This window comes from Salvelinus sp. IW2-2015, linkage group LG5 (assembly GCF_002910315.2).
Source record: "Salvelinus sp. IW2-2015 linkage group LG5, ASM291031v2, whole genome shotgun sequence".
NCBI lineage: Eukaryota > Metazoa > Chordata > Actinopteri > Salmoniformes > Salmonidae > Salvelinus > Salvelinus sp. IW2-2015.
In genome coordinates this window covers 14,885,647-14,912,994 of record NC_036844.1, presented here as the reverse complement: position 1 = coordinate 14,912,994, position 27,348 = coordinate 14,885,647, and the positions used below count along the sequence as shown (strand labels likewise).

The window sequence follows — 27,348 nt, the reverse complement described above, 5'->3', positions numbered from 1 at the left end:
ACATCAAAACTATGAAAATAACACATATGGAGCACATGTAGTAAACCAAATAACAGTGTTAAACAAATCAATAATCATATATTTATAAGCCTTGAGATTCTTCAGTAGCCACCCTTTGCCTTGATACATCTTAAGGCTACCACTCCATGGGCACTTCTCTTCAAACAGCTTTAAAAAAATCAATTTTATTACTGAGACACCATTAGGCACAACGTTTTCAGCTGTGTAACATAATTGCAAAAGGGTTTTCTTCATACATGATCAATTAGCCTTTTTAAAATGATAAACTTTGGATTAGCTAACCAACGTCCATTGGAACACACGGAGTGATGGTTGCTGATAATGGGCCTCTGTACACCGTATATAGATATTCCATTAAAAAATCGCCGTTTCCAGCTACAGTCATTTACAACATTAACAATGTCTACACTGTATTTCTGATCAATTTATGTTATTTTAATGAACCAAAAATGTTTTGCTTTTCTTTCAAAAACAAGGACATTTCTATTTGACCCCAAACTTTTGAATGGTAGTGTATATTTTTTTCATAACGAGATGCAGTACAACCGAGGCAAAGCGTTCAAAATGATGTGTGGCTCCGGATCTGGTTCTGTACTGTAGGTGGCACCATGCGCTCTTTTTAAAGGAGGACTCCTATCTTCTTATATCAGTGGTTCCAAACTTTTTATATTCCCGTACCCCTTCAAACATTCAACCTCCAGCTGTGTACCCCCTCTAGACACAGGGTCAGCGCACTCTCAAAGTTTGTTTTTTCCATCATTGTCAACCTGTCCACCACACACACACTATACCGATACATTTATTAAACATAAAAATGAGTGAGTTTTGTCAAACCCGGCTCGTGGAAGTGACAAAGAACTCTTATAGGACCAGGGCACAATAATAATATTATAATTAATCAATAATTTTGCTCTTTATTTAACCATCTTACATATACTTATTGTTAATTGGAATGTGAGATAATCCAAGGTTAGGAAATTGTTGAAAGATGCCTACTCTCAATGCTTTGTAGGAGTGGCAGTCTTAAATATTTCCACAACAGTCTGTGCCTGTATTTAGTTTTCATGCTAGTGGGCCGAGAATCCACTCTCACATAGGTCTGGTTGTAAGGCATCAGTGTCTTAACGGCAGGATACTCTGCTCAGCCCAATCAGAAATCTGGTAGTGGCTTCTGATTAAATTAAATTTTCACAGAACCGCTTTGTTGCAATTTCGATGAGGCTTTCTTGTTCCTTATCGGTAAGTGGACTGGAGGCAGAGCATGAAAGGATAACGAATCCAGTTGTTGTGTGATCCGTTTCGGGAAAGTACCTGCGTAATTGCGCATCCAACTCACTCAGGTGCTCGCTATATCACATATTACATTGTCCGTACAGCTTGTTAATTTGACACAAAAAATATCATACAATGATAGGAAAGACCTGTTGTGGTCCTCGTTAATGCAGACAGAGAAGAGCTCCAAACTTCTTAATCATAGCCTCAATTTGTCCCGCACATTGAATATAGTTGTGGAGCGGTCCCGTAGTATCCTAGTGATTAGATCATTCAGGCGAGAAAAAATATAACCCAGACAGGTATCGAGATCGATGTGAGAAACTACGTCCATCTGCAAGTAGGTTCAGGCACGTGAAAATCGATGATGGTCAGTAAAGAAAACTAAAGCTCGTCTCTCATAACTTTTATTACAACATGGATGTGATCGCTATATATCTTCGCGCTTCGTTAGTATTAAACGCAGCGCACTTACTAGTAGTGAGTTGAAAAAGCTTCTAAATCAATTGCGATCCGCAGGTGTGGACCCCCATATCATTGACAAGTGTGCCAGAAACATAACACGAGTTCGAGCGGCCTATGCTTTGACACGAATAAGTTAACAACCCCAAGTGTTGTCCGCTACCTGTCTAGTGTGTTCCAAAAGTGTCTTGTCCAAGCTCCTCTTGGCCCTCTCTTGTGGATGCTGCAGTGTACCCAAGTCGAGCACGCACGCTACGAGGCAAGCAACACTGCCACAGTCCGCAACACATGTGTTCACCAACTCACCCTCATGATCACACACATTCCCCACTCGTCACCCAATCTGAGGCGCTATATATCCACCCCGTCAGAAAGATTCAACACCACATACACATATGCGAGCGCGAAGCCAAACGCCACCGCATACAACACCCCAATTCACGAGTTCACACCACCAAACTACACACAGCACCATCAAGCTGGCACAGTATACCACGAGGACGAGTGAGAGGATCACACTGCTAATATGAATTGGATTGGTTAGTAATTATTTGACTAGGCTACTTATTTGACATTGTTATTATTTCTGACTGAACACTAGATGTGTCATTTTATGCAGTGAAAACGAGGCTACTCGCGAGTCACAAAAACTTCACCAAATGTAAAGCCCCGTGAGAAAATATAAATGGACTGTTTGAAAATGTGAAGATTTTTAGAGAGAGAGAAAGAAATAAAATAAAAAGTGAATCAACATTTTTATTGGCTACCCCTTGGCACGCATGCCCTACCTTGGTGGATATGTGCATATATGTGCAATACCTGTCTCTAGAAGGACCCATGTATGTGTACAGGGATGGTCAGCCACCCACTGGGTTGACAACCCACTTTGGGATGGGGAGAGGTTTTAGCGGGTGGAACATTGGAGGACAATTAGAGGTTTACTTAGTCGCAGCTACAGTATGCTTAACGGTGCAAATATCATGGTACAGCTATATGWACACTCAATTATCAGGGTACTTCTTAAAATGGTAAGTTTARAAACATACACTATATTTACAAAAGTATGTGGATACGCCTTAAAATGTGTGGTTTCGGCTATTTCAGCCACAGCCAGTGTATAAAATCGAGCACACKGCCATGCAATCTCCATAGGTAACATTGCCAGTATAATGGRCTTACTGAAGAGCTCATTGAGTTTTAACGTGGCACCGTCATWGGATGCCACTTTTCCAACAAGCCAGTTCATCAAATTTCTGCCATGCTGGAGCTGCCCCAGTCAACTGTAAGTGCTGTTATTGTGAAGTGGAAACATCTAGGAGCAACAARGGCTCAGCCGCGAAGTGGTAGGCCARACAAACTCACAGAACGTGACCGTTGAGTGCTGAAGCGTGTAAAATTTGTCTGTTCTCGGTTACAACACTCACTACCGAGTTCCGAACTGCCTCTGGAAGCAACGTCAGCACAAYAACTGTTTGTCAGGAGCTTCATGAAATGGGTTTCCATGGCCGGGCAGCCGCACACAAGCCTAAAATCACCWTGCGCAATGCCAAGTGTCTTCTGGAGTGGTGTAAAGCGTGGCGCCATTGGACTCTGGAGCAGTGGAAACGCGTTCTCTGGAGTGATGAATCACGCTTCATCATCTGGTAGTCCAATGGACAAATCTGGGTTTGGTGGATGCCAGGAGAAAGCTACCTGCCCCAATGCATAGTGCCAACTATAAAGTTTKGTCGAGGAGGAATAATGGTCCGGGTGTTGTTTTTCATGGTTCGGGCTAGGTCCCTTAGTTCCAGTGAAGGGAAATCTTAACCCTACAGCATACAATGACATTCTAGACGATTCTGTGCTTCCAACTTTGTGGCAAAAGTTTGGGGAAGGCCCTTTTCTGTTTCAGCATGACAATGCCCTCGTGCACAAAGCGAGGTCCATACAGAAATGGATTGTCAAAATCGGTGTGGAAGAACTTGACTGGCCTGCACAGAGCCCTGACCTCACCTCCATCGAACACCTTTGGGATGAATTGGAACGCCGACTGCGAGCCAGACCTAATCGCTCAACATCAGTCCCCGGCCTCACTAATACTCGTGGCTGAATGGAAGCAAGTCGCCGCAGCAATGTTCCAACATCTAGTGGAAAGCCTTCGGGGGCTGTTATGGCAGCAAAGAGGGGACCAACTCCATATTAATGCCCATGATTTTGGAATGAGATGGTCATGTAGTGTATTTGTGGAGAAAAAAAATCACGCTGATTAATTCTTTAGTCATATTCCATATTACCTATTTACTTTATGGGCCTGCCTACACCTATAGACTTGTTTTTTAAATTATATGAGCACTTATGAGCACTTTATTTGGAACGGCAAGCCAGTCAATTAATTGGGCCTATTTCTATAATTAATATGAATTCAGAGGGAAGAAATGATTAAATATTAAAGCATTGGACATCTCACTAAAGGCTTCAGTCATACAAAAACTATACTTGAATACWAACTGGTTCTCTAGCAGATAAGTAAGAATGGCTCACCCCGTGTCCAAGAATGGCCTTTATCCCTTCATTTAGATTACAATTTTTCATTATCTCCAAAATAGCGCTATTTTTAAAACAAGCAATAGAAAGCTGGTTGCAATTTCAGTTTAATCCACCAGAAAAGACTGAACAAATATTATGGTTAAACTCAAATTTACTAATTGATTTTTATTTTTTAAACGGTATAATCTTRGTAAATTCTATCATAAATAAGACTGGTGGAGTTACGTCACACATGCAGCTAACAAAATTATATGGAAATGTCTGCTCTATCCAAAATTACAACCAAATGATTGCAGCATTATTTACATTTAACATTTAAGTCATTTAGCAGACGCTCTTATCCAGAGGAAAATGGAAGAGGTAAGTGGAAATGGGAGAAGGTAAGGAACTTGTCTGTCGGCCCTGCAGACCAAAGTTCATTTAAGGACCAAAACATTTACACCTGCATCATACAGGTTGCAAAATACTTGGGAGATTTTCGATGTACATATTCCATGGCACATGGTCTATGAACTGATACACAAAACGATGCCGGATTCAAAACTTGAGTTTTTTTTATTTAAACTACTATACAAAATTCTTGCAACCATTAAAATGTTATATATATATATATATATATATATATAGTTATATGGGGGATACAACCATCTCTACCGATTGTGGTTTGAAGAGACAGAATCATTAGATCACTTGTTTTGTATGTAGCTTGTTTTTGGTCACAGGTTGGGGAATGGTGATTTACTTGGAGCAACTCTGCAAATAGCACTGCTGGGTGATTTGAAAAGTCATAGTCAATCAATCAATAATACTCTTAGCAAAGGTGTTAATCTTTCATTTACTATGAGAAACTAGAGATAGAAAAGGTTCAGAACTTTTGTGAAACATCGCAGCGGAAAAATATATGGCTGCTAGAGACAGATGGGAGGGGTTGAGGTTAGCTGAAGGCTGGGACTAAAAACAAACAAAAGATTACTAAATGTAAAATATACTGTCTGAGAACTGTATGTAGAATGTATAAACTGGAAGTGGAAGGGTAAGTATTGTTGTTTTATTAGCCAATATCTAGTCCTAGTGTTCGGGGAAAATAATAAAGGACATTATTATTTATTTTTTAATAAAACATTTTGTGGCAATGTAATTGTCTGCATCATTTCCAATCCCCAATATATTTTGGGAGGTTAATATATTTATTTAAAATAATATATATTTTGTGGGGTTAATATATTTATTTAAAATAATATCTGCAATATTAAAGCTGATCTACACACAAKAWTTTWAAASGGTATYTTGTATGCACTACATGKGTATTGTCAGATAATTATACGACTACAACGCTATCTTGAAATCKCTTTGAATCTTCTATTCACATTCAGCTGGTCACTCCTRTCAGACCTGAATCGTTTGGTATTTTTCCGACATTGTGGAAAAACAGAGTTCTGATTAACAAGGCTTTGCACCCAGGGGAACGGCGAAAAGCAGACATGTGGAGAGTGAGGTGTGTTACCCTGGGGTAGGGAAGGCCACTGGTGGTGTTAAAGGCAGGGAGCAGTCTGTGGCCCAGCTCCTTGGCCATGTGGAGCAGCTCATCTCTGTACCACTGCATCCTCTCCCCCCGCTGACGGAGCATGTCCGCCATCGTATGCGCCCCCAGCAGGCCCCTGTAGGGACAYCAAGATGATGGTGTGGTGAGCAAGATGATAGTGTGGTAAGCACGTGGCAATGTCCGGACAATTTCCTATTCATCTAAACACTGACAGCACTATATGATAAAGTCGTACAGTTATTAGAACATAATGTCCAATTACACATTTGAACCAGTATCATGCACGATTTTGGAGAACGACGGTGTCGTAGTGAGACAATGCATTGTATAGGTTCGTACCCCAGGACTCGGATGTTGGTCTCAAACACAGACACCACCACATCGTTGTCCAGCCTGACATCCCTCAATGTCCTCCTCACTGCATCCTCAAACTCGTCCAGCTTGTTCAACACCTGGAAACACGGACAAGCAACATTCGTTAATAGGGGAAAAGACTGAAGAAATAGGTGTTTAAATACTTAGACTAAACAAATGATAAACTTGCCTGAAAAAAAACATGAATTATTCCTGTGAATTACTACATTTCAATGATTTTTGCTAGGGTTTCCAGAACCATTAGAAAGGGCTATCCATTTCATCTATACTGCCATTTACTTTGTGTGTGTGGCTCTGAGGGGTTGTCGTGAAAATAGATCCCATTTGCTCATTGATTTCTCTATAGACATTTGTGGTACTACAGCTGACTACAATTATAGCCARACAGACAGGATCAGATACTCACCACCAGAGTATCCAGGGTGTCAATCAGAGTGAGGGAGAACCTAGGAGAAAACAAGGTTATATTTGTTAGGGGACACCACAGCAAAAATGTTTGCAACAAAACCTTGAAAACTGTAGTTTCTTATTGGACAAGTTCAGATAGTCCCGCCCTGTTTCAGCCCGTCTTCTTCCATTTGGTGCTTAATGAATATGACCCAGGTCAGGAGGATGAACCTTATGCGCACACACACACACACACCACAACACACACACACACACACACACACACACACACACACAACCACACACACACACACACACACACACACAACACACACAACACACACACACCACACACACACACACACACACCAACACACACCCTCGATCCTGCTCCATGTCAGCTTCACCATAGTCATCATCTATTGTGTTTCCAGCCTAAGTGTTACACACAAGGTCTTAAGGAAGAACCAGAGGGGCTTCGGATAGGTCACGTCAAACAGAGTATAACAAGCTTTCCCACATCAAGTCCAAATGCATTTCCTTTTCCCATGAGCGTTACATATTGAGAAACGTGCGGCTGTACTCACTTCCCCAGAGAGTCGTCGATGTCTCCCCTGTTGGGCTCCAGACCACGCACCCTCCCCCTGCAGCTCAGGGGCATCAGCTCGTCCGCTGGGTACGCATATTTCTGTGGCAGAATCAGGGAACAGGTGCAGTCAGGGTACGGTACACATACTAATTAGGAAGAACATTTGTTTAAATACTTTTGAACTTAGAAGTATAGGCCCGAGTGGATGGCACACAGTCAWGTCAGAGAGCTGTTTGAGCAATAATACAATATCAACAAAACAGTTAACAGAAGCATGCCGTGGCCAGCTACATGGTCAGTAACAGACAGACAACCATAGCTATGGCCTGAAACATCCAATTRTGCCCAATGTAGTTGAAAGTGACAATAATAATGCAAAATGGCATACATCTGATGTATTATTATAAATGATGTGGTCAGACTTACCATATAGCTACCATAGGCATGATCGAACATCTCAACGATCTGGTCCCTGTAACAGAAAGAAATATACTAGATCAACATAACCAAGTCATTTCTAACAGACAAGATGACGGATAGGTAAAGTGCTGGTGTGTTCAACGATTTAGTCCCTTCGTCTTCACAGCACAGACCTCGCCACTCAGTAAAAGGTGGGCATTGCGCAATGCTGGAGAGTGATCACACACGGTTGTTATCTCACCTGATTTTGCTCTTTTCTTCAGGTAACATGGCCTGACCTTCCTGGCCATTGGCCCAGCTAAGAAGGCCAGTAAGGAGTAGGGCTCTCAGCATCATGGCAATACCAGGAGAACCCTGTGGCCAGCAAAACAGCTTTGCACCCATTTAATCTTTGACACGTKTGTACACAAGTGGGTGTTCCTGTGCTCTCAATGACGTCCCTGAAAAATCATATCATCAATGCATTTCTTCTCCCGGGAACCTGCATGGGGTGGCCTRATGGACAAGCACAAGAGTTCAGACTTGACAACTGGTTGTCTCCACTACAGTTGATGGGCTTAGCTGTCAAAATAGCCAATTGACAACAACAATCAGGTTCCTTGCATGTTACCCCTGGCAGGATCAATAATTAGCGAGCCTAACAAGAGAACCACCGGGTACGTTAGAGATTGTTGAGAWCTTTGCCACAATAGACATCTGTAGGTGTAGCTAGCTTGTAAGCTATCTAGCTATGTCCATATACTTTGAATCACACACGAAGCTCCTCTTCTGTTCACTAGCGTGATTTCCCAGTCTATAATCAGGCGTATACTCAAAATGACAGGAAGGAACTCCATCAGCTTAGCTGGCTAGTTAGCTAATTTAGCTAGCTAATTAACAAAGAGGAGCCATTGGTGATGTCTGCTTCGTATTGCAACACAACCCTCCTCTTCCGTGTCAGTCCCAGTTACACGGACAACGTCTGTCTCCCGACCCAAAGGAGGGTTTCAACCAAACCGTCGATGAAACCCCAGGGAGAAACCAAATCAGACGGTYCTCAGCTTCTTTGGTGGCTACTTACTTAGCTAGCAGTCTACTACACACAACAACAAGCTTTGAGGATACCTCTTGATGCTATTGGTCGAGGCGGCAGAGGTAAAAGGAAGACATTGGCCGTGTTCGAGAGGATCAGACCCGTCAAGTATGACTCACTGATCTACAAATAATAATGAGTAGTTATTTATGATACAATGTTCTTTGTGGATCAGTCAGTCGGCAGTCGCCTGCAATGTCGAACTTACGTCGTTTGTATCATGATGGAGCGTATCACGATAAGAATATTGACGTCAAATGTTGCTGGTTTTCAAAGTTACATTGTTATCAGTTATGGGCATAATATTGAGTTACAATGTAGGCATACTTTTTTACCTTGAATATTTTTAGTAGCTAGATCAACCGGAGAAGCATGGTAATTTTAAAACAACACTTTGCAATATGCCTATCCTTTCGTATGCATTATTAGACTATGGATTATGCCTAAATGTAGATTTAGCTATCACATTCGAATGTAAGTGGATATACTGAGATTGTATCCTTGTTTTATGGCGGTCCGCAAACAAATGTTATAGGTGCATGCCACCGCCTACTATTCTGTAGTATGAATTCATTAAACTTTGTGAATGCAGTGAAATCTCGTAAACCCAAGTACTTCTCTGCAACCACAACATCTATCCTCTGTCATTTGCGTTCCATTTCTGTGTTAGAATTGCTGGCCATGAACGCCCAAAAAAACTATCTTACTAAAGCCCATGTTATTCCTATCACTCTCTACTGGCCTCGACCTACTCACGATCCTTCAACCTGCCCCCTGGACTCATCTTCCTCTACTATCTTCCCTGCCTCAGCATATGACACCTTCTGCACTACTCTGATCCTGGCAACCTCAACCTGCCTTTCTCTCACTGGGCATCTCTGATCTCCAGCACCATGGGGACCCCTACAGTTTACACACACAACTTTTTCCACCGACACTACACATCTAYGAATCTCCCTCCTACCCATTGCTGCGGATTGCGTCTATCTGCGTTGCAAATTAATGATGTGCACAAGACTACATCTACCATCTACCCTTGCGACATTTTATAACGTCATGTGGTGCCGCGGCCTCATTGTCACACTGTGCAGGACAGAAGCATGTTTATGGTYGCCTGCTGCCCTGCGGTCAGAAACGAGAAGAAGTGGAATGCAACTAAATCCCGTCAAAACAACGTCTCTAGTTCGCTCTCGTCGGTGATGGGGAGTGAAAGGGCCTGAGGAGACCCCCCCAAATCTCTTATTTGTCTGCTCAAGTTGATCAATCATGTCTGTAAGTAGTTTCTTCGCATAGTGTTATTGCATTTGTTGTTTTGGTGATACAACACAATCATATGTAGGTAATACTTTTGCAGAGCATTACACCATTTAACTGTTTTGCATGACAGAGAGAGAGAGAGAGAGAGAGCGCGAACGAACATGTTGTAGGCTACTGTAATGTGAGTGCTGCTGGCGCTCTTGATACTTTATCATATTTTTTACTTATTTTTTAAACCTTTATTTAACTAGGCAAGTCAGTTAAGAACAAATTCTTATTTTCAATGACGGCCTAGGAACAGTGGGTTAACTGCCTTGTTCAGGGGCAGAACGACAGATTTTTACCTTGTCAGCTTGGGGATTCGGTCTTGCAACCTTTCGGTCACTAGTATATGGAAAGTGACCAGCTATGTTATGTAAGAGGTTGAATGCTTTGAGCCATACATAGACCAAATGCCTAATTGGATGTCCACAATTTATCTTGTGTCACTACATTATTCAAATCTGAAAATGGATCATGGGCTATATCTTTCCATAAATCACATTCTTATCGGCAGACTCAATAGCCTTGGTTTCACAAATGACTGCCTCGCCTGCCTCACCAACTACTTCTCAGATAGAGTTCAGTGTGTCAAATCGGAGGGCCTGTTGTCCGGACCTCTGGCAGTCTCTATGGGGGTGCCACAGGGTTCAATTCTCYGGCCGACTCTTTTCTCAGTATATATCAATGATGTCGCTTTTGCTGCTGGTGATTCTCTGATCCACATCTACGCAGATGACACCATTCTGTATACATCTGGCCCTTCCTTGGACACTGTGTTAACAAACCTCCAAATGAGCTTCAATGCCATACAACACTCCATCCGTGGCCTCCAACTGCTCTTAAATGCTAGTAAAACTAAATGCATGCTCTTCATCCGATCGCTCCCCGAACCCGCCCGTCTAGCATCACTACTCTGGACAGTTCTGACTTAGAATATGTGGACAACTACAAATACCTAGGTATCTGGTTAGACTGTAAACTCTCCTTCCAGACTCACATTAAGCATCTCCAATCCCAAAAAATGTATCTAGAATCGGCTTCCTATTTCGCAACAAAGCCTCCTTCACTCTGCTGCCAATGACTGGAACGAATTGCAAAAATCACTGAAGCTGGAGACTTATATCTCCCTCACTAACTTTAAGCGTCCGCTATCAGAGCAGCTTAKCGATCACTACAGCTGTACACAGCCCATCTGTAAATAGCCCKTCCAACCAWCTWCCMACCTCATCCCCATATTTGTTTTTGTTTTTCTGRTCTTTTGCACACCAGTATTTCTACTTGCACATCCTCATCTGCACATCTATTACTCCAGTGTTAATTTTCTAAATTGTAATTACTTCGCCACTATGGCCTATTTATTGCCTTACCTCCTTACTCCCTTTGCACACACTGTATACAGATTTTTCTATTGTGTTATTGACTGTACGTTTGTTTATCCCATGTGTAACTCTGTGTTGTTTTTGTCGCACTGCCTTGCTTTTACTTGGCCAGGTCGCAGTTGTAAATGACAACTTGTTCTCAAKTGGTGTACCTGGTTAAATAAAGGTAAAATAAATAAAATAAACAGGCAAAGGCTCCTGCTGAGAATTTCATGAAGAAAAAAGTGTATGTATGCACATATCTCACTGACCTCGTTTTCCTTCACTGGCCTTGAGACACTGCATCCAGTTTAGGAAACAGTAGGCTCTCTTGACAATCAAATTGGCTGATAAGCTCACATGCGACAGCATGGCTGTCTTTCCATAGTACTGCTATTGTATGTCAGTACAAGCAGAATCTGTGCTCTAAAATGGTGGTCATTGTCTTTAATTGCCACAATCTACTTGGTCTATTGGTTTTGGTTGGAAGACCAGAGAGCAATTTGTCTTGGAATGCAAAACCTGTTGTGGTTGTTTCCTCTGGAAAGACTAACTTACAATATGTCCTCCAGGGAAAACTTGACGAGTTTCTGCGAGTTTATAGGAGATGTGCAAATATATTATTGAAGGGGTTAGCCAACCCATAACCTACCGAGTATCTGGTTGTTGCTGCCTCTTATCAGGTGAAATTAAGTATACATTTTTTAAATAATTATGTTATTCTGTAGCCTGTAAGTCCATACTATTGTGTTATTTTTTAACCTTTAAGTGAAAATGAATACTTACAGGAATTTGTGTGGGTGGTAGGGAGAGGAAAAGGATATATATTGAGAACTCATATATACACATTTTCATTCTTATCTTTTTATGGAAGATGTTGGATTATTTGCCAGAAACTATAAAAAAACAATTGTCCAAAATAAAATAAAGGAAAACATAAAAATTGAACTGTAAAAAAGAGTAATGAGCTGAGTATAATTGAATTATATAATTTGCTTATCGTAACATGTTAAATCTTTTAGAAGAACTTAACGTCATTGTTGCTTTGTGCTATGTATTTTATATTTGTTGTTGGTGGTGATTGTGTATGTTTTAAGTATATGTGGTTTGTTGTCGGTGGTGATTGTGTATGTTTTAAGTATATGTGGTTTGTTGGTGGTGGTGATTGTGTATGTTTTAAGTATATGTGGTTTGTTGTTGTTGGTGACTAATATATTGAAAATAACTAACTGAAAGGAATGCAAAACGTGATGTAGGTAGAGGGACAGATAAGGAGACGTTTTGAGATTCTACAGCTTGCTTTAGTGTGTCTGTATATTTGTTTGTTTCTGAAATACATTGACTTTTTAAAAACATTTTAGTAATTTAACAGACGCCCTTATCCAGAGCATTCATCTTAAGATATTTAAGTGACACAACCACATATCACAGTCGTAGTATATCAACCAATTCTAAAGTTATAATCCAAGGAGATTTCCACATAACTTTTGCATTTGGTATACTTCCCCAAGATGCAAGGGGAGAAGGAGTTTGATTTCGTCTTACTACAGATCTACAGCTGACTGCTTACAAGTGATATAGTAGAGTACATCCAATTGAATTCAATCACCTCTTTGATTTAAACGAAACCTTTCATTCATATTTGCTTTTTGTAGAAGTGCTCAGAAAGGTACTTTTTGGACCTGAATGCAAAACATTCAAGAGATAACGGTGCTCAAAGTTGACCTATTTTGCATACCTTGAGACATCCATGACAATATAAACATTTGAGATTGATATAATTTAAAAGCTTACAAACAGGGTTGTCAATTTAAAAAAAATCTTAAACTACAATTATCTAGAAACATGTAATTTCAGATTTTTTTCACCTATGCATATGTTGTAGCTTAGACCTATTTTAGATGATCTGAGGTGTTTGTATCGCGCTCGCCATTGGTTGAGACAACTCTTATACAGGGTGGGTGCCATGTTGTGGCTAATAAATGTACTAAAATGGGATTACAATTTAAATTCCAACTTTTAAATGGTACCACAGAGATTTTTTATTTTAAATGTATTTAACCAGGTAGGCCAGTTGAACAAGTTGTCATTTCCAACTGCGACCTGGCCAAGATAAAGCAAGGCAGTGCGACAAAAACAACACAGAGTTACACATGGGATAAACAAACATACAGTCAATACCACAATAGAAAAATCTGTATATAGTTTGTGCAAATGAAGTAAGGAGGTAAGMCAATAAYTAGGCCATAGTGGCGAAGTAATTACAATTTAGCAAATTAACACTGGAGTGATAGATGTGCAGGTGAGGATGTGCAAATAGAAATACTGGTGTGCAAAAGAGCAGAAAAACAAATATGGGGATGAGGTAGGTAGTTGGTTGGATGGGCTATTTACAGATGGGTTGTGTACAGCTGCAGCGATCGGTAAGCTGCTCTGACAGCTGACGGTTAAAGTTAGTGAGGGAGATATGTCTCCAACTTCAGCATTGTTTTGTTTTTTTTTGTTTTGCAATTCGTCCCAGTCATTGGCAGCAGAGAACTGGAAGGAAAGGCAGCCAAAGGAAGTGTTGGCTTTGGGGATGACCAATTGGATATACCTGCTGGAGCGTGTGCTACGGGTGGGTGTTGCTATGGTGACCAGTGAGCTGAGATAAGGCAGAGCTTTACCTAGCAGAGACTTATAGATGACCTGGAGCCAGTGTATTTGGCCAGTCCACCCACCGTCGAATGTCAACTTGAATGAGAATGTCTATTCTATTATAAAAATGTCTATGATTTCAATAGGTTTCCTATGGAAGATTGATTGTTTAATTTTAAAACAATGGATATTGCCACTCAAGTGAACATTCTGTGATGTGTGGACCTCTAACCATCTTTATGGTACCATTTGAAAGTTGATGTTTAAATTTTATTGACACCTACTCATTCCAGGGTTTTTCTTTTTGTACTATTTTCTACATTTGTAGATAGTGAAGACATCGTAACTATAAAATAACACATAAGGAATCCAGTAGTAACCAAAAAAGTGTGATTTATTTAGAATTCAAGGCACACWTAACCAGCATGGCTACCACAGCATTCTGCAGCGATACACCATCCCATCTGGTTTGGGCTTAGTCCCACTATCATTTGTTTTTCAACAGGACAGTGACCCAACAGACCTCCAGGCTGTGTAAGAGCTATTTGACCAAGAACGAGAGTGATGGAGTGCTGCATCAGATGACCTGACCTCCACAATCACCCGACCTGAACCCAATTGAGATGGTTTGGGATGAGTTGGACTGCAGAGTGAAGGAAAAGCAGACACGTGCTCAGCATATGTGGGTACTCCTTCAAGACTATTGGAAAAGCCTTCCTCATGAAGCTGGTTGAGAGAATGCCATGAGTGTGCAAAGCTGTCYAAGGCAAAGGGTGGCTACTTTGAATAATCTCAAATACTTTTTTTTGGTTACTACATGATTCCATATGTGTTATTTCATAGTTTTGATGTCTTCACTATTATTCTACAATGTAGAAAATAGTTWWAAAAAAAGAAACCTTGACTGAGTAGGTGTGTCCAAACTTTTGACTGGTACTYTTTATAAACATGAGAGTTTACGTGTTTTGATGTTAAGGTTAAGCTTTTTTTTAAGGAAATGATTAAACATTTTGACAACCCTGTTTGCAAGCTTTCAAATGATATCAAACTCAACCATTAAATGTTTTAAGTGATGAAGACATGCATGTCTCATGGTAGGGTGGGGTATGCAAAATGTGTCAACTTTGAGCACCTCTATCCTGAATGTTTTGGCTTTCCAAAAAGTCACTTTCTGACCACTACCACCATGGGCAAACATTTCTGGAAGGTTTTGTTCAAATCAAAAGGGGTGCAAAAAGGGGGGGGGGGGTTGGCTCATTATCTACCTGACCAAGCTTTATATATTATATTTCACATACGTGGATGTCCATGTAACCAGGATTTCCTGCACAGGTCCCAAATCTGGTCCGCTTCCTTGCAGTATACAGTACTGCTGTTTACTTGTGCATATTCTTTGTTGTATTACAATTGCTCTTTTCTCATCCAGATGACCTTTGAGGCAGGGAGCAGCGTGATGCTGCTGTTTCACTTCTGGGATGTGCAAGGACCTGCAGGTAGGCTAACACTGACAGACCTGTGCCCTCAGGAGAATCTAAATGATATATTTTAGAACCCGTTTGTCTGGTTGACTCCATTTATATTTTTTCAAGTACAGTTCAGCCCCACCATTCTGCATAGTGTGTTTCAGGTAACAAATGCACTTGTTGCTTATGTAGACCTGTTTCAATAGGGCCCCTAGTGATGCATGCACTGGTTTCTTACACTCATTAAGTAACTGCTGTTGTCTCTACAGTACTATGAGTATAGCAGACACTGTGGTGWCACCACTGAGTTCCAGACGGACACAGTTGGGGCCACTGTTGATGACCATCATTGCTGTCAACCGCGATAAGCTCTGTGGCCAATGTGTTTGCAGGGATGGTGCTGTCGGTGTTCATGGTCCTCCTGTTGACCGTGTTCTACGAGCTGCTGAAGGTGTGGAGGATCTGGCTGGGGAAGCGCCCCTCCCCCTTCCACTCCTCAGACTGCCGGGGAAGCAGCACTGCATTAGCTAGTAGCCTGTCAGAGTCCTCTCTGGCCCCCATGGAACAGACTGCCCCCACTCGCTCCCCCACGAACAGGTAGGATTCACACAGGAGCAGCCCTGCCCATGTCGTTGTCTGTGATTACCACGTTCCAGGGACGCTGGCTTTCATCCACCAGGTCCCCAAATTGGCCAGAGTGCAAGCACCTGGTTTCACAGGCCTACATGAATCACCGATCAATTATAAGAAAGCCGAGTAGGTCATTAGAGACGAGAACATGAACTGGTGCACCTGTATATAATTACTCCAGAGAGACTACTGCAATAACACTGTTCTCTCTGTCTCATTTCACCCAGATGGCTTCTCCGTGGGATCCAGACAGCCCTGCACATCCTGCAGGTAACCCTTGGCTACATGCTGATGTTGTGCGTCATGTCCTACAACATCTGGATCTTCCTGGGGGTCATCTTGGGCTCTGTCCTGGGATACTTCTTAGGGTTCCCTCTACTGGGTCAAATCTGATCAAACAGAATAATCCTTTTCCTGGACTATAGATCTATAGGCACTAGTTATCCTGTTGGACAAAGATGTGCTCTGAAGAACATATCACAGCGTCTTTCATTCTGACCCTGTTGCACACTCAATGTGCGATAGCTCTCCCTGTGACTGTCGCTTTTCAAGTTACCTGAAGTGGTAGGTGGTTCTTCCCTACTTATCTTAAAGCAGAGGTGTGCGAAGTAAAAAGCAAGATGGAGACTTCCATAGAGCACACCCATGGTACATTTAAGATATGTCTCAGGAAGTGAATGCTTTTTGTGTTACCCTGTATGACKTACTGTACCTACCTATCTTGCATATCCACTGACATATGTTTGAGAATGGCCCTTGAGAAGAGCTCGAGTTCAACCTGTGGCCTCATTCTAGCATCTAACTCCAAGGTCAGGCTACTTGCAGAGGGAACTGAGATTATGCATTTTGTCAGCACTAGTCACAAGACATTTTCTGGAATTSCCACTGACAGCACAGAAGCATGTGATTGAGTGTTGTAACTGTCAGGCTCATTGGGTAACAGTGTTTTAATTACTCTTAGGTACATAGAGAACTGAATGTGGCTCTTGTTAATCATTTGTGAGATAGTATACCCCAACCTTTTAGTGCCTTTGTCCTAAATACATTTCAGAGGCATATTTCCTGTTGAATTATACGGTAACCTAATCATGGATGAACGCAAAGCTTCTTCTTCAAATCCTATTGATCTACAGTAAACTGTGAAAGTAGAACTGTGAAAGTAGATAATGGCCTGCTTTTAATCTGAAACACTTAGAAGGGTGCGTCAATGGACTTTATATGAACATGTGCTTACTACTGTTGTATTTTATTGATAGTAATAAAACAAARACCACTAACCTTTTAACATTTCATTTGATTAAAAAAATACATGATGATTTGATTGGCTTAAACACAGTTTACCATTTTAGTCTAGATAGATGAGAAATAGAAAAATCAAATCAATATAAGTATAGTCTGTCATGCATAGCAAAATACAATTCAATAAAAAGCTCTTGCGTAGGGCTTTACACAAAATGAAGACTATGGCCGAGGATAGTGCATTGGGCACCATACACACACAGTATTTGTCATAAATAGAGGAAGGAAACAGAAGGACTCCATCTTAAAGGAATAGTTCAGAGTGAACTATCCTTTTAAGTCAGAGATACATGGACCTATTTTCCCCAAGACTACAAACTCAGCCTGGTTAAGAACAAATATATACAGTGGCCATAAACATAGCATGGATAGAAAAATCAGCATAAATCAAATTTCCCTAATTTTGACGAGTGGGGAAAATAAACAAATATAGACTTGGTTTATTCCCTTGGTGTGGCCAGAGGAGACTGTGGACAAAGAGTAAGGTGTGATGGGTCTGCACTCAAAAAGATATTGCATATAGCCAACTTCATTTCTCAATGTTTTTAGACTGACAGAGGCCTCTTCATGACAAGATACATAGCGTGCTGTCAACCATCTACACAACARTCCCACAGAGATTCTGATGCGTCGCTGAGCAAGTCCCTTTAGTAATAACTGTAAGCGTGCTCATGGCAGTGGCACTGTGGCTGACGCAGGACCTCTAGCATCTATAATAAGACTAGTGACTGCTACCAGTTGAGCAGCTCCCCTCACACTAAATAAGGGTTAGACTAACACAGGCAGAAAAGTAGGAAGTAAGAAAGTGCCTCGCAATGCTGATGTCATGCACTGTGAAAAGATACCAGGAGGCTGCGTTTGAAAATGAAAAATAAAARGGTTAAAAACAAGGCTTAACAAACTTATTTCAAGACAAAATCACTCTGGCTGATTTTATACACTAGTGTGCCAAGTCATTGTTAAAACATGTTAAAAAGCAGAGCTCCCAAGCCCTGAATGCAACGATAGCTGAATCTCTATAATGATATGTTTTCGACAATGCCCATTACAGTAAGATGTCATGACAAAGAGGTAAAACAGAGCCGTTTGTGTCAAAAGCCAGCTTACAGTGCCTCCTAGTGCTCAGTAAGAGGTCATGCAGTGACCAGTGAGTGTGTACCCATGCACCATAAAGTGTTACGTCTATCCTGCCATGCATCTCTGTGAACATATCCTGAAGGCCCTTACACATGGGCATCTGTAGTGTAAAGTGTAACTTTTTCAACCTCATATTCATCATCTCCAGAATCATACCAGTGTCTACATGTGAAAACGCTGTGTTCCTATGATCTGTGGGTACACACACATATATATATATTTTTAAATGCTTCTCTGTGGCACCACAGCGTAAGATTCAAAGTCAGAAAAAGGATTTTCAAAACCTGCAATAGGTTTTCTAGCCCAAGGGAGGGTATTTTCTTGCTCCCCACGTCACTGCCAACCTCAGTGTTTTTTTCCTTGAACTTTTTATTTGAAACTTTTGATGATATCATCAGGTAGAAATGCGCCATTTTCACATACGGTATGTTGACACTGGTATTGTGCTGGAGATAATGAAAATGAGGTAAAAAAATAAATGAAATATTCTCCCTTGTTTTCCCATTCAAATCTCATATAAAATGTTGGTTTCAGAGTCCTCCCCGGTCTCAGAGTCGTCGTGAAGTGCAGCGTTTCCCTGCTCCACAATCACCACCACCTCACCTGGGTCGGTTAGAGAGTCCTGTTTTCAGAGCATCCTTCATTGGCTGAGCTTCGCCCTCATCCAAGGCCTCATTGGTCAGTGACTGGAAGCCGCTGTCATCGTGGTGCCGGGGGCTGGAGTCGGCCAATGGTGGGGCCAGCTCAGCGTCAGAGTCTACGGCACACTCCGTTATCCTGTCTTCGTCCTCTTCCTGTACCGCCATCTCTATTTCCTGTATGGCGTTCTCGATAGCCTCATCTTCTCCCTCGATGGATGAATCGCCCTCAATGGCTGCCTCCACCTCGTCCTGCCTCTCCTCCTGTAAGTCTCCGACCTCTTCCTGTATCATTATCGCCATTTCCTGTAAGGCGTTCTCGATGGCCGCCTCGCCCTCCTCTACCTTGCCCTCAATAGCTGCCTCCCCTTTTTCCTGAAGCTCCCCCTCAGCTTTCTGGTCTGGACCTCTTTCTATCAGCTGCTCGCTCACTTCCTGTGGGGCACTTCTCCACTGCAGTGACTTCCTGTGCACCTCCTCCACCACGGTGGTGATTAGCGTCACCTCCTCTTCGCCCTCTAGCGTCAGCATCCCCGGCTCTGTCTCATTGGTGAGAACAGCCAAGTCCTCCTCTGAGGCCGGGACTACCATCTCCACCACCGGGTTGATGAGGTAACGGATCTCCTGCACGTTGTCTGGGGAATTAGGCTCTAGTTCCGTGGGGGTCTTTGGCTGTGGTTCCATGGAGGTCGCTCCCACCTCCTCCATCTCCTCGGGGATGAAATCCACCCCCTCCTCCATCTCCCCCTCCTCGGGGATGAAATCCACCCCCTCCTCCATCTCCCCCTCCTCGGGGATGAAATCCACCCCCGGTACCTCCAAGCACGACTCGTAGGGCAGCGGGCTCATCCCGTCCAGCTTGATCATGGAGACCACTTGCCTGCGCCGCCATTTAGACCGGCCACATCCTTCCGGGGACTCGTCAGGCTCCTCATCCCCGCCACCGAACTGGGCGGCCCAGTCTACCGAGGGGCTCTCCCCCAGCAGGTGGAGGTTGGGGTCGCTGTTGGTCAGGATCATGCTGTCTCTGTACAGGTTGTGTCTCTTCTGGACTGCCGCCTCTTTCACAGCTGTAGGCACACAGAGATTTACGTCAGCGCCAAATTCACAAATCGCCTCAGATTAGCACTGCTGAATCTGCTGATCTAGGATCAGGTCCTCCCTGTCTATATAATCATAAGTGTGCTCTAAAAAAACAAAACTGATCCTAGATTAGCAATCCTACCCGGAGATGCTTTACGAATAGTCTAGCCTATGCCGGGCCAGTGTCTCCAATGCCCACCACTCACCCATCTTGATGTCCTTGGTGACAGACTGCAGAACCACCTCCTCAAACATGTTCTCCACCAGGATGAACCGGGAGAAGTCCTCAAAGATCATCTCCTGGAAGGGAGGGAAGTCCTGAGAGGGAGGAGAGGAGATGTTACAGACTAATGCACTAGACATGGCCAACGTCCCAAGTGGCACCCCAGTCCCTATATAGTGCACTACTTTTGACCAGAGCCTAAATAGATTATAGGGTTCCGTATGAGACGGAACCATAGAGTAAAGGGGTGGCTCGAGTCTGAGAGGTATCTGTGTCTTCGGGAGACTAGGATAGCTGGAATAAGAGACTATAACCAGTGAGCCTCACCGGATGGCAGGAGGGAGCCAGCTGCTTCAGCATGTAGGGGATGATGATCTGTAGCAGGGCCTCTCTGAAGAACTTCTTACGCACCGTGCTACTGTCATAGTCATATTTCTGACAGGGACAGACAGAGGGACGCAGACATTAGACTCTGATGGCAAGGGTTGCCAAAAATTCCCAGGGTTTCCGGCCTACCGATTGGAGTATTCCGGGAATCAGGAGGGAATAAGCAGGAAATCTGGAATCCTCCAACCAGAATTTTGGGAAAACCTTTTGCAACTGTATTAATGGCCAATCTATTCTTAATCCTTCAATCAAATCAGTCATTCTCCTTTATCCTTATCCACCCTCAGTCTAACTAACTAACCTTCAGCACTCTGTCCTGACAGCATTGGATGGTCTTACACAGGTTCTCTCCTCTCTGGTCCTTTTCCTCCAGACTCTGGTGCAGCAGGTGTTCAAACGTGTACACAGCATTGTCCATTTGCTTTTACACAGAGGAGAGAGGACATTAGTGATACATTGGGGGGGAAAGATAGATTGTCAACGATTTCATTCGGTGGTTCCATTTTATGCTACAAGAGTTCCTATGGTGTTCAATGAAATACCCTCTCTCGCCACCAGATGGGACCACTACAATCTGTCACAAAGTGCAGTAAGAACAATAACTACAGTGTTGGTAGTCTTGTGTGGCAGATTCATACCCACCAGGTAGTGGGATTTGTGGGTTAAGATCTCACCTCTCTCATGAGGATCTGAGCCCTCTGGACGAACACGGAGGGGCTGGACACATCAAATCTCTGCTGCAGCCCTTCCAGACTCAGCTGCTCCACCTTCTCATAGCAGCTCTGCATCTTCACCGGGTGGAACGCCAGCATAGAGATCTTCTCCATGTGCTGAGAGAGGGGAGATGGGAGAGAGGAGAGAGAGAGGAGGGCGAGAAAAAGGGAGAGATAGGGAGGGCAGAGAGAGCGAGAGAAGAGAGGGGAAAGAGACAGACCGATATGAGGATATGGCAACACCGAGCACTTCAACAGATCCAAGACAGAGCTACAGTACATTTTATGGAACAGTCACAGAGGTCACCAAGGACAGTAAGCGTGAACTTCAAGTCCTCCGGTGGTCCACTCACCTCTCCCAGTTTGTCCTTGCCCCCTCCGTTGAGCGTGTTCTTGCTGACCTCCACCAGCTCTCTGAAGAAGACATCTCGGACCTCGGAGAAGCCTCTGCTGGTGGGCTCCATCAAGGCTTCCAGGATGGAGCTGACGTAGGGCTGGACGCTGCGCCGAAGGAGCTGCTCTGCCCTAGGCAACACCAGAGCTACGGAGGGGGGGGGGGTACGGTTAGTCCCCATGGTCAGTAGACACCCACACTTCAAGACCACAGTAATACCAAGCATTACCCAGAGACATCCGACTGAAAAGTCTGGAGAAAAGGAACCAAAATATCATTAGCCGTCAAACCTGTGACTGAAATGGAGAAATAATGCACTACTAACCTGGCTGCTACTGTAGGCCTAACAATGTCCAACTGACAAAGTCATGAACAGTTGTCAGTCATTTCCACACAAAACATGTGAGTATTGTAATCAGATCCCGATCAACTGTTCTGGCACAGGAGGCAACCATGCCAAAGTGAAGGTGGAACAGACAGACTGCTATGCCAAACATAGGTAAGCATTGCCACACCTCTGGTAAGAACTACATCAGTCAATCAATCACATGTATTTATAAAACCCTTTTTTACATCAGCAGATGTCACAATGTGCTTATATACAAACCCAGCCTAAAACTACAAAGAGTAAGCAATGCAGATGTAGAAGCATGGTGGCTAGGAAAAACTCCCTAGAAAGGCAGGAACCTAGAGAGGAACCAGGCTCTGAGGGGTGGCCAGTCCTCTTCTGGCTGTGCCGGGTGGAGATAAGCGAACATGGCCATTAACGTCAGATTGATGTTCAAATGTTCATAGATGACCATCAGGGTCAAATAATAATCACAGTGGTTATAGAGGGTGCAACAGGTCAGCACCTCAGGAGTAAATGTCAGTTGGCTTTTCAGAGCCAAGCACTCCGAGGTCGAGACAGCAGGCGCAGTAAAAATGTGCTTAACAAGTCACATAAGTGGCATGGACTCACTCTGCGAGCAATAAAAGTGTTTAACATGATCTGTGAATGACTCTCTCACCTCTGTACCCCACACATAGCAATTTCTGTAAGGTTCCTCAGTCAAGCAGTGAATTTCAAACACAGATTTGACCGCAAAGACCAGGGAGATTTTCAATGCCTCTCAAAGGCACCTATTGGTAGATGGGTAAAAAAAATAAAAAGCAGATATTGAATATGCCTTTGAGCATGGCGAAGTTATTAAATACACTTTGGATGGTGTTTCAATACATCCAGTCACTACAAAGATACAGTCGTCCTTCCTAACTCAGTTGGTGAATTTAAACCGATTCCAAAGTTGAATGGCTGTAGAAACCTGAGTATGGATTACCAACATAGTAGCTACTCCACAATACTAACCTAAATGACAGAATGAAAAGAAGGAAGTCTGTGCAGAATAAAGATATTCCAAGACATGCATCCTGTTTGTCCAAGGCACTAAAACTGCAAAAAATGTGGCAAAGCAATTCACTTTTTGTCCTGAAAACAAAGGGTATGTTTGGGGAAAATACAATACAACACATTACTGAGTAACCCTTTCCATATTTTCAAGCATAGTGGTGGCTGTATCATGTTATGGGTATTAGGCTAGGCGGTATACCATATATACCGCATACCAGGTTATTTGGAAAAAGCCACGGAATAGTTTCAATACCGTCAAAACAATTTCTTTGAAGTTTAATACTTTTGAATATTTGTAGCTACTTAAGTAAACACCTGCAGTCAACTTGTGCAATATCTTTTGAAATAAAGAACATTGCATTCTTAATTTCACCTGTCAAATTATTAAAGCTTACTGTAGTCCCCAGTCACGTGGTGTTTGTTTACAAGCACACTGTTGCGCAGCATGTGCCGTGTGCCAGCTGAGGAGTATTTATGTCTGTAATAAAGCCCTTTTTTGGTGGAAAACTAGCCTATGCCCTCGTAGGCCCACCCATGGCTGCATCCATAGATTAGGGCCTAATGAATTTATTTAAATTGCCTGATTTCCTTATATGAACTGTAATCGCCGCATTTATATTTTTGTTCAGTATATACACTACCGGTCTAAAGTCTTCGAACACCTACTCATTCAAGGGTTTTTCTTATTTAAAAAAAAAACTATTTTCTACATTGTAGAAATTCCACAAATTAACTTTTAACAAGGCACACCTGTTAATTGAAATGCATTCCAGGTGACTACCTCATGAAGCTGGTTGAGAGAATGCCAGGAGTGTGCAAAGCTGTCATCAAGGCAAAGGCTGAGGCTGGCTCCTTAGAAGAATCTAAAATATATTTTGATTTTTTTTGGTTACTACATGATTCCATATGTTACTTCATAGTTTTGATGTCTTTACTATTATTATTKTACAATGTAGAAAATAGTAAAAATGAAGAAAAACCCTTGAATGAGTAGGTGTCCAAATTTGACTGGTACTGCATGTATGGGATGTATAGACATTATGGACAGAATATGTAGTATATCTGAATAATATGTAGGATAGAATAGTATATGTACAGCAATAGTTAAATAGGATGGCCTTGACTAGAATACAGTATACATATTAAATGGAAAAACAGTATGTAAACATTATTAAAGTGACCAGTGTGCCATGATTAAAGTGACCAGTGTGCCATGATTAAAGTGACCAGTGTTCCATGATTAAAGTGACCAGTGTTCCATGATTAAAGTGACCAGTGTTCCATGATTAAAGTGACCAGTGTTCCATTGATTAAAGTGGGACCATGTTCCATGATTTAAAGTGACCAGTGTTCCATGATTAAAGTGACCAGTGTTCCATGATTAAAGTGACCAGTGTTCCATGATTAAAGTGACCAGTGTTCCATGACTATGTGCATAGGGCAGCAGCCTCTAAGGTGCAGGGTTAAGTAAGCGGGTGGTAGTCGGCTAGTGACAGTGACTTATTTCAGGACAGGGTACTGGGTGGAGGCCGGCTAGTGATGGCTATTTAACAGTGATGGCCTTGAGATGAAAGCTGTTTTTCAGTCTCTCTGTCCCAGCTTTGATGCACCTGTACTAACCTCGCCTAATGGATGATCGCGAGGTGAACAGGCCGTGGCTCGGGTAGTTGATGATCTTCTTGGCCTTCCTGTGACACTGGGTGTTGTAGGTGTCCTGGAGGGAAGGTATGCGTTGGGCAGACCGCACCACACTCTGGAGAGCCCTGCGGTTGTGGACGATGCAGTTGCCATACCAGGCGGTGATACAGCCCGACAGGATGCTCTCAATGGTGCATGTGTAAAAGTTTGTCTTAGGGGCCAAGCCAGGGCTCTACCCTGCTCCCTGTAGGCTGTTGTGTCTTCTGCAAACTTGATGATTGAGTTGGAGGTGTGCTTGGCCACGCAGTCATGGGTGAACAGGGATTACGGGAGGGCGCTGAGCATGCACCCTTCTGGGGCCCCTGTGTTGAGGATCAGCATAGTGGAGGTGTTGTTTCTTACCTTCACCACCTGTGGGGCGGCCCGTCAGGAAGTCCAGGACCCAGTTGCACAGGGCGGGATTCAGACCTAGGGCCCTGAGCTTAATGACGAGCTTGGAGGGTACTTTATTTAACTAGGCAAGTCAGTTAAGAACAAATTCTTATTTACAATGACYGCCTACACCAGCCAAACCCGGACGACGCTGGGCCAATTGTGCGCCGCCCTATGGGACTCACAATCATGGCCGGTTGTGATACAGCCTGGATTCGAACCAGGGTGTCTGCAGTGACGCCTCTAGAGATGCAGTGCCTTAGACCGCTGCTCCACTCGGGAGCCTAATGAACAGCATACATAGGTATTCCTCTTGTCCAGACGGGATAGGGCAGTGTACAGTACGATGGCATCATTATTGGGGCGGTATGCAAATTGAAGTGGGTCTAGGGTGTCAGGTAAGGTGGAGGTGATATGATCCTTAACTAACCTCAGTGGACCTCAGTTCATCTTTCAATCACCCACGTGGGTATATGCTCCTAAAAACCAATGAGGAGATGGGAGAGGCAGGATTTGCAGCGTGTCAAGCGTCACAAATAGAACCAAGTTCTATTTTAYTGCCTGGCTACGCAGACGCACGCGAAAAGTGTGGGTGCAATGATTGAATAACATGTGTACATTCATTTTGCGACGTGATCGGTGAGGTCAGCATGAAATGGGTATGCTTGGGAGTTTCAGGATAAAAATAGAAAATGGAATTGAGCTAAGCAGGAACCTGGTTAAATCTGCTTTCCACCAGACACTGGGAGGTGAATTCACCTTTCAGCAGGACAATAACCTAAAACAAGGCAAAATCTACACTACAGTTGCTTACCAAGAAGACAGTGAATGTTCCTGAGTGGCCGAGTTACAGTTTTGACTTAAATCTACTTAAAGATTTAAGACCTGAAAATWGTTTTCTAGTAATGATCAACAACCAATTTGGCAGATCTTGAAGAATATTGAAAATAATAAATGGGCAAATGTTGCACAATCCAGTATGGAAAGCTCTTAGAGACTTACCCAGAAAGACTCTCAGCTCTTAGAGACTTACCCAGAAAGACTCTCAGCTCTTAGAGACTTACCCAGAAAGACTCTCAGTTCTTAGAGACTTACCCAGAAAGACTCTCAGCTCTTAGAGACGTACCCAGAAAGACTCTCAGCTCTTAGAGACTTACCCAGAAAGACTCTCAGCTCTTAAGACTTACCCAGAAAGACTCTCAGCTCTTAGAGACTTACCCAGAAAGACTCTCAGCTCTTAGAGACTTACCCAGAAAGACTCTCAGCTCTTAGAGACTTACCCAGAAAGACTCTCAGCTCTTAGCAGACCTTACCCAGAAAGACTCTCAGCTCTTAGAGACTTACCCAGAAAGACTCTCAGCTCTTAGAGACTTACCCAGAAATCACTCAGAGACTTAGCACATTGCTGCCAAAGATGCTTCTACAAAGTATTGACTAGGGGTTGAATACTTATGTAAATGAGATACGTCTATTTCATTTTCAATAAAAATGTGCAACATGTTCTAAAAACATGTTTATACTTGTGTCATTATGGGGTACTATAAGTAGATGGGTGAGAAAAACAATCTCCTTAATCAATTTTGAATTCTGTCTACCAACAAAATGTGGAATAAGTCAAGGGACATAAATACTTTTTGAAGGGACTGTATGCTGTATATGACCAGTTACTGTAGTGTAACTAAATACAAAACCTAATAAAAACAGTAATGGACTAAAATAGTCCTGATCATTCCATACACACACACACTAATAAACAGGACCTGTGAGCCCTGGCCTCCAGTGACATCCAAGGAATGCAGTCCTTCAACACTGTCTCCATGGGAAACAAAACATAAGAGAAAATGTTAGAGCAGGAAGGCAGACGAGGCAAAGAGATGGAAGCGGGTAAGAGGGGAGTGGCGTTGGGGAGTGAGGGGGGTGGGGGCGCGCGGCAGCGGGGGGAGCGATGAGCGTAAGGGTG

General features: G+C 42.9%; 3 protein-coding genes across 5 annotated transcripts in view; 1 reads left to right on the top strand and 2 right to left on the bottom strand.

Annotated features, from left to right (window-relative positions):
* LOC111963953 (ER degradation-enhancing alpha-mannosidase-like protein 3) overlaps positions 1-8,858 on the bottom strand; it is a 27,099-nt gene extending 18,241 nt beyond the window's left edge. The window contains exons 1-6 of one of the 2 annotated variants that reach the window (XM_070443567.1): positions 7,837-8,858; positions 7,602-7,647; positions 7,174-7,274; positions 6,606-6,645; positions 6,164-6,276; positions 5,786-5,939 (exon numbers count right to left, since the gene is read on the bottom strand). In XM_070443567.1, coding sequence (XP_070299668.1) covers positions 5,786-5,939; positions 6,164-6,276; positions 6,606-6,645; positions 7,174-7,274; positions 7,602-7,647; positions 7,837-7,979 — 597 coding nt within the window. In that variant the 5' untranslated portion in view covers positions 7,980-8,858. The remainder of the gene's footprint in view (positions 1-5,785; positions 5,940-6,163; positions 6,277-6,605; positions 6,646-7,173; positions 7,275-7,601; positions 7,648-7,836) is intronic. The other variant, XM_023987566.2, reaches the window with a different exon arrangement.
* An 859-nt stretch (positions 8,859-9,717) lies between these two features.
* Positions 9,718-17,339, top strand: slc31a2 (solute carrier family 31 member 2). 2 transcript variants are annotated; one of them, XM_070443568.1, is made up of 5 exons: positions 9,718-9,939; positions 14,467-14,643; positions 15,388-15,454; positions 15,817-16,021; positions 16,282-17,339. In XM_070443568.1, the coding sequence occupies exons 3-5, from the start codon at positions 15,388-15,390 to the stop codon at positions 16,445-16,447; spliced, it is 438 nt and encodes a 145-aa protein (XP_070299669.1). In that variant the 5' UTR covers positions 9,718-9,939; positions 14,467-14,643; the 3' UTR covers positions 16,448-17,339. The 2 variants fall into 2 exon arrangements, with proteins under 2 accessions (XP_070299669.1, XP_023843332.1); XM_023987564.2 differs by lacking the exon at positions 14,467-14,643 and having other exon boundaries at positions 9,721-9,939.
* LOC111963951 (protein Niban 2) overlaps positions 17,280-27,348 on the bottom strand; it is a 63,129-nt gene continuing 53,060 nt past the window's right edge. The window contains 7 exon segments of the mRNA XM_023987563.2: positions 17,280-19,116; positions 19,118-20,198; positions 20,418-20,529; positions 20,762-20,869; positions 21,123-21,242; positions 21,496-21,651; positions 21,888-22,075. Of these exon segments, the coding sequence (XP_023843331.2) occupies positions 18,996-19,116; positions 19,118-20,198; positions 20,418-20,529; positions 20,762-20,869; positions 21,123-21,242; positions 21,496-21,651; positions 21,888-22,075 (1,886 nt within the window). The 3' untranslated portion in view covers positions 17,280-18,995.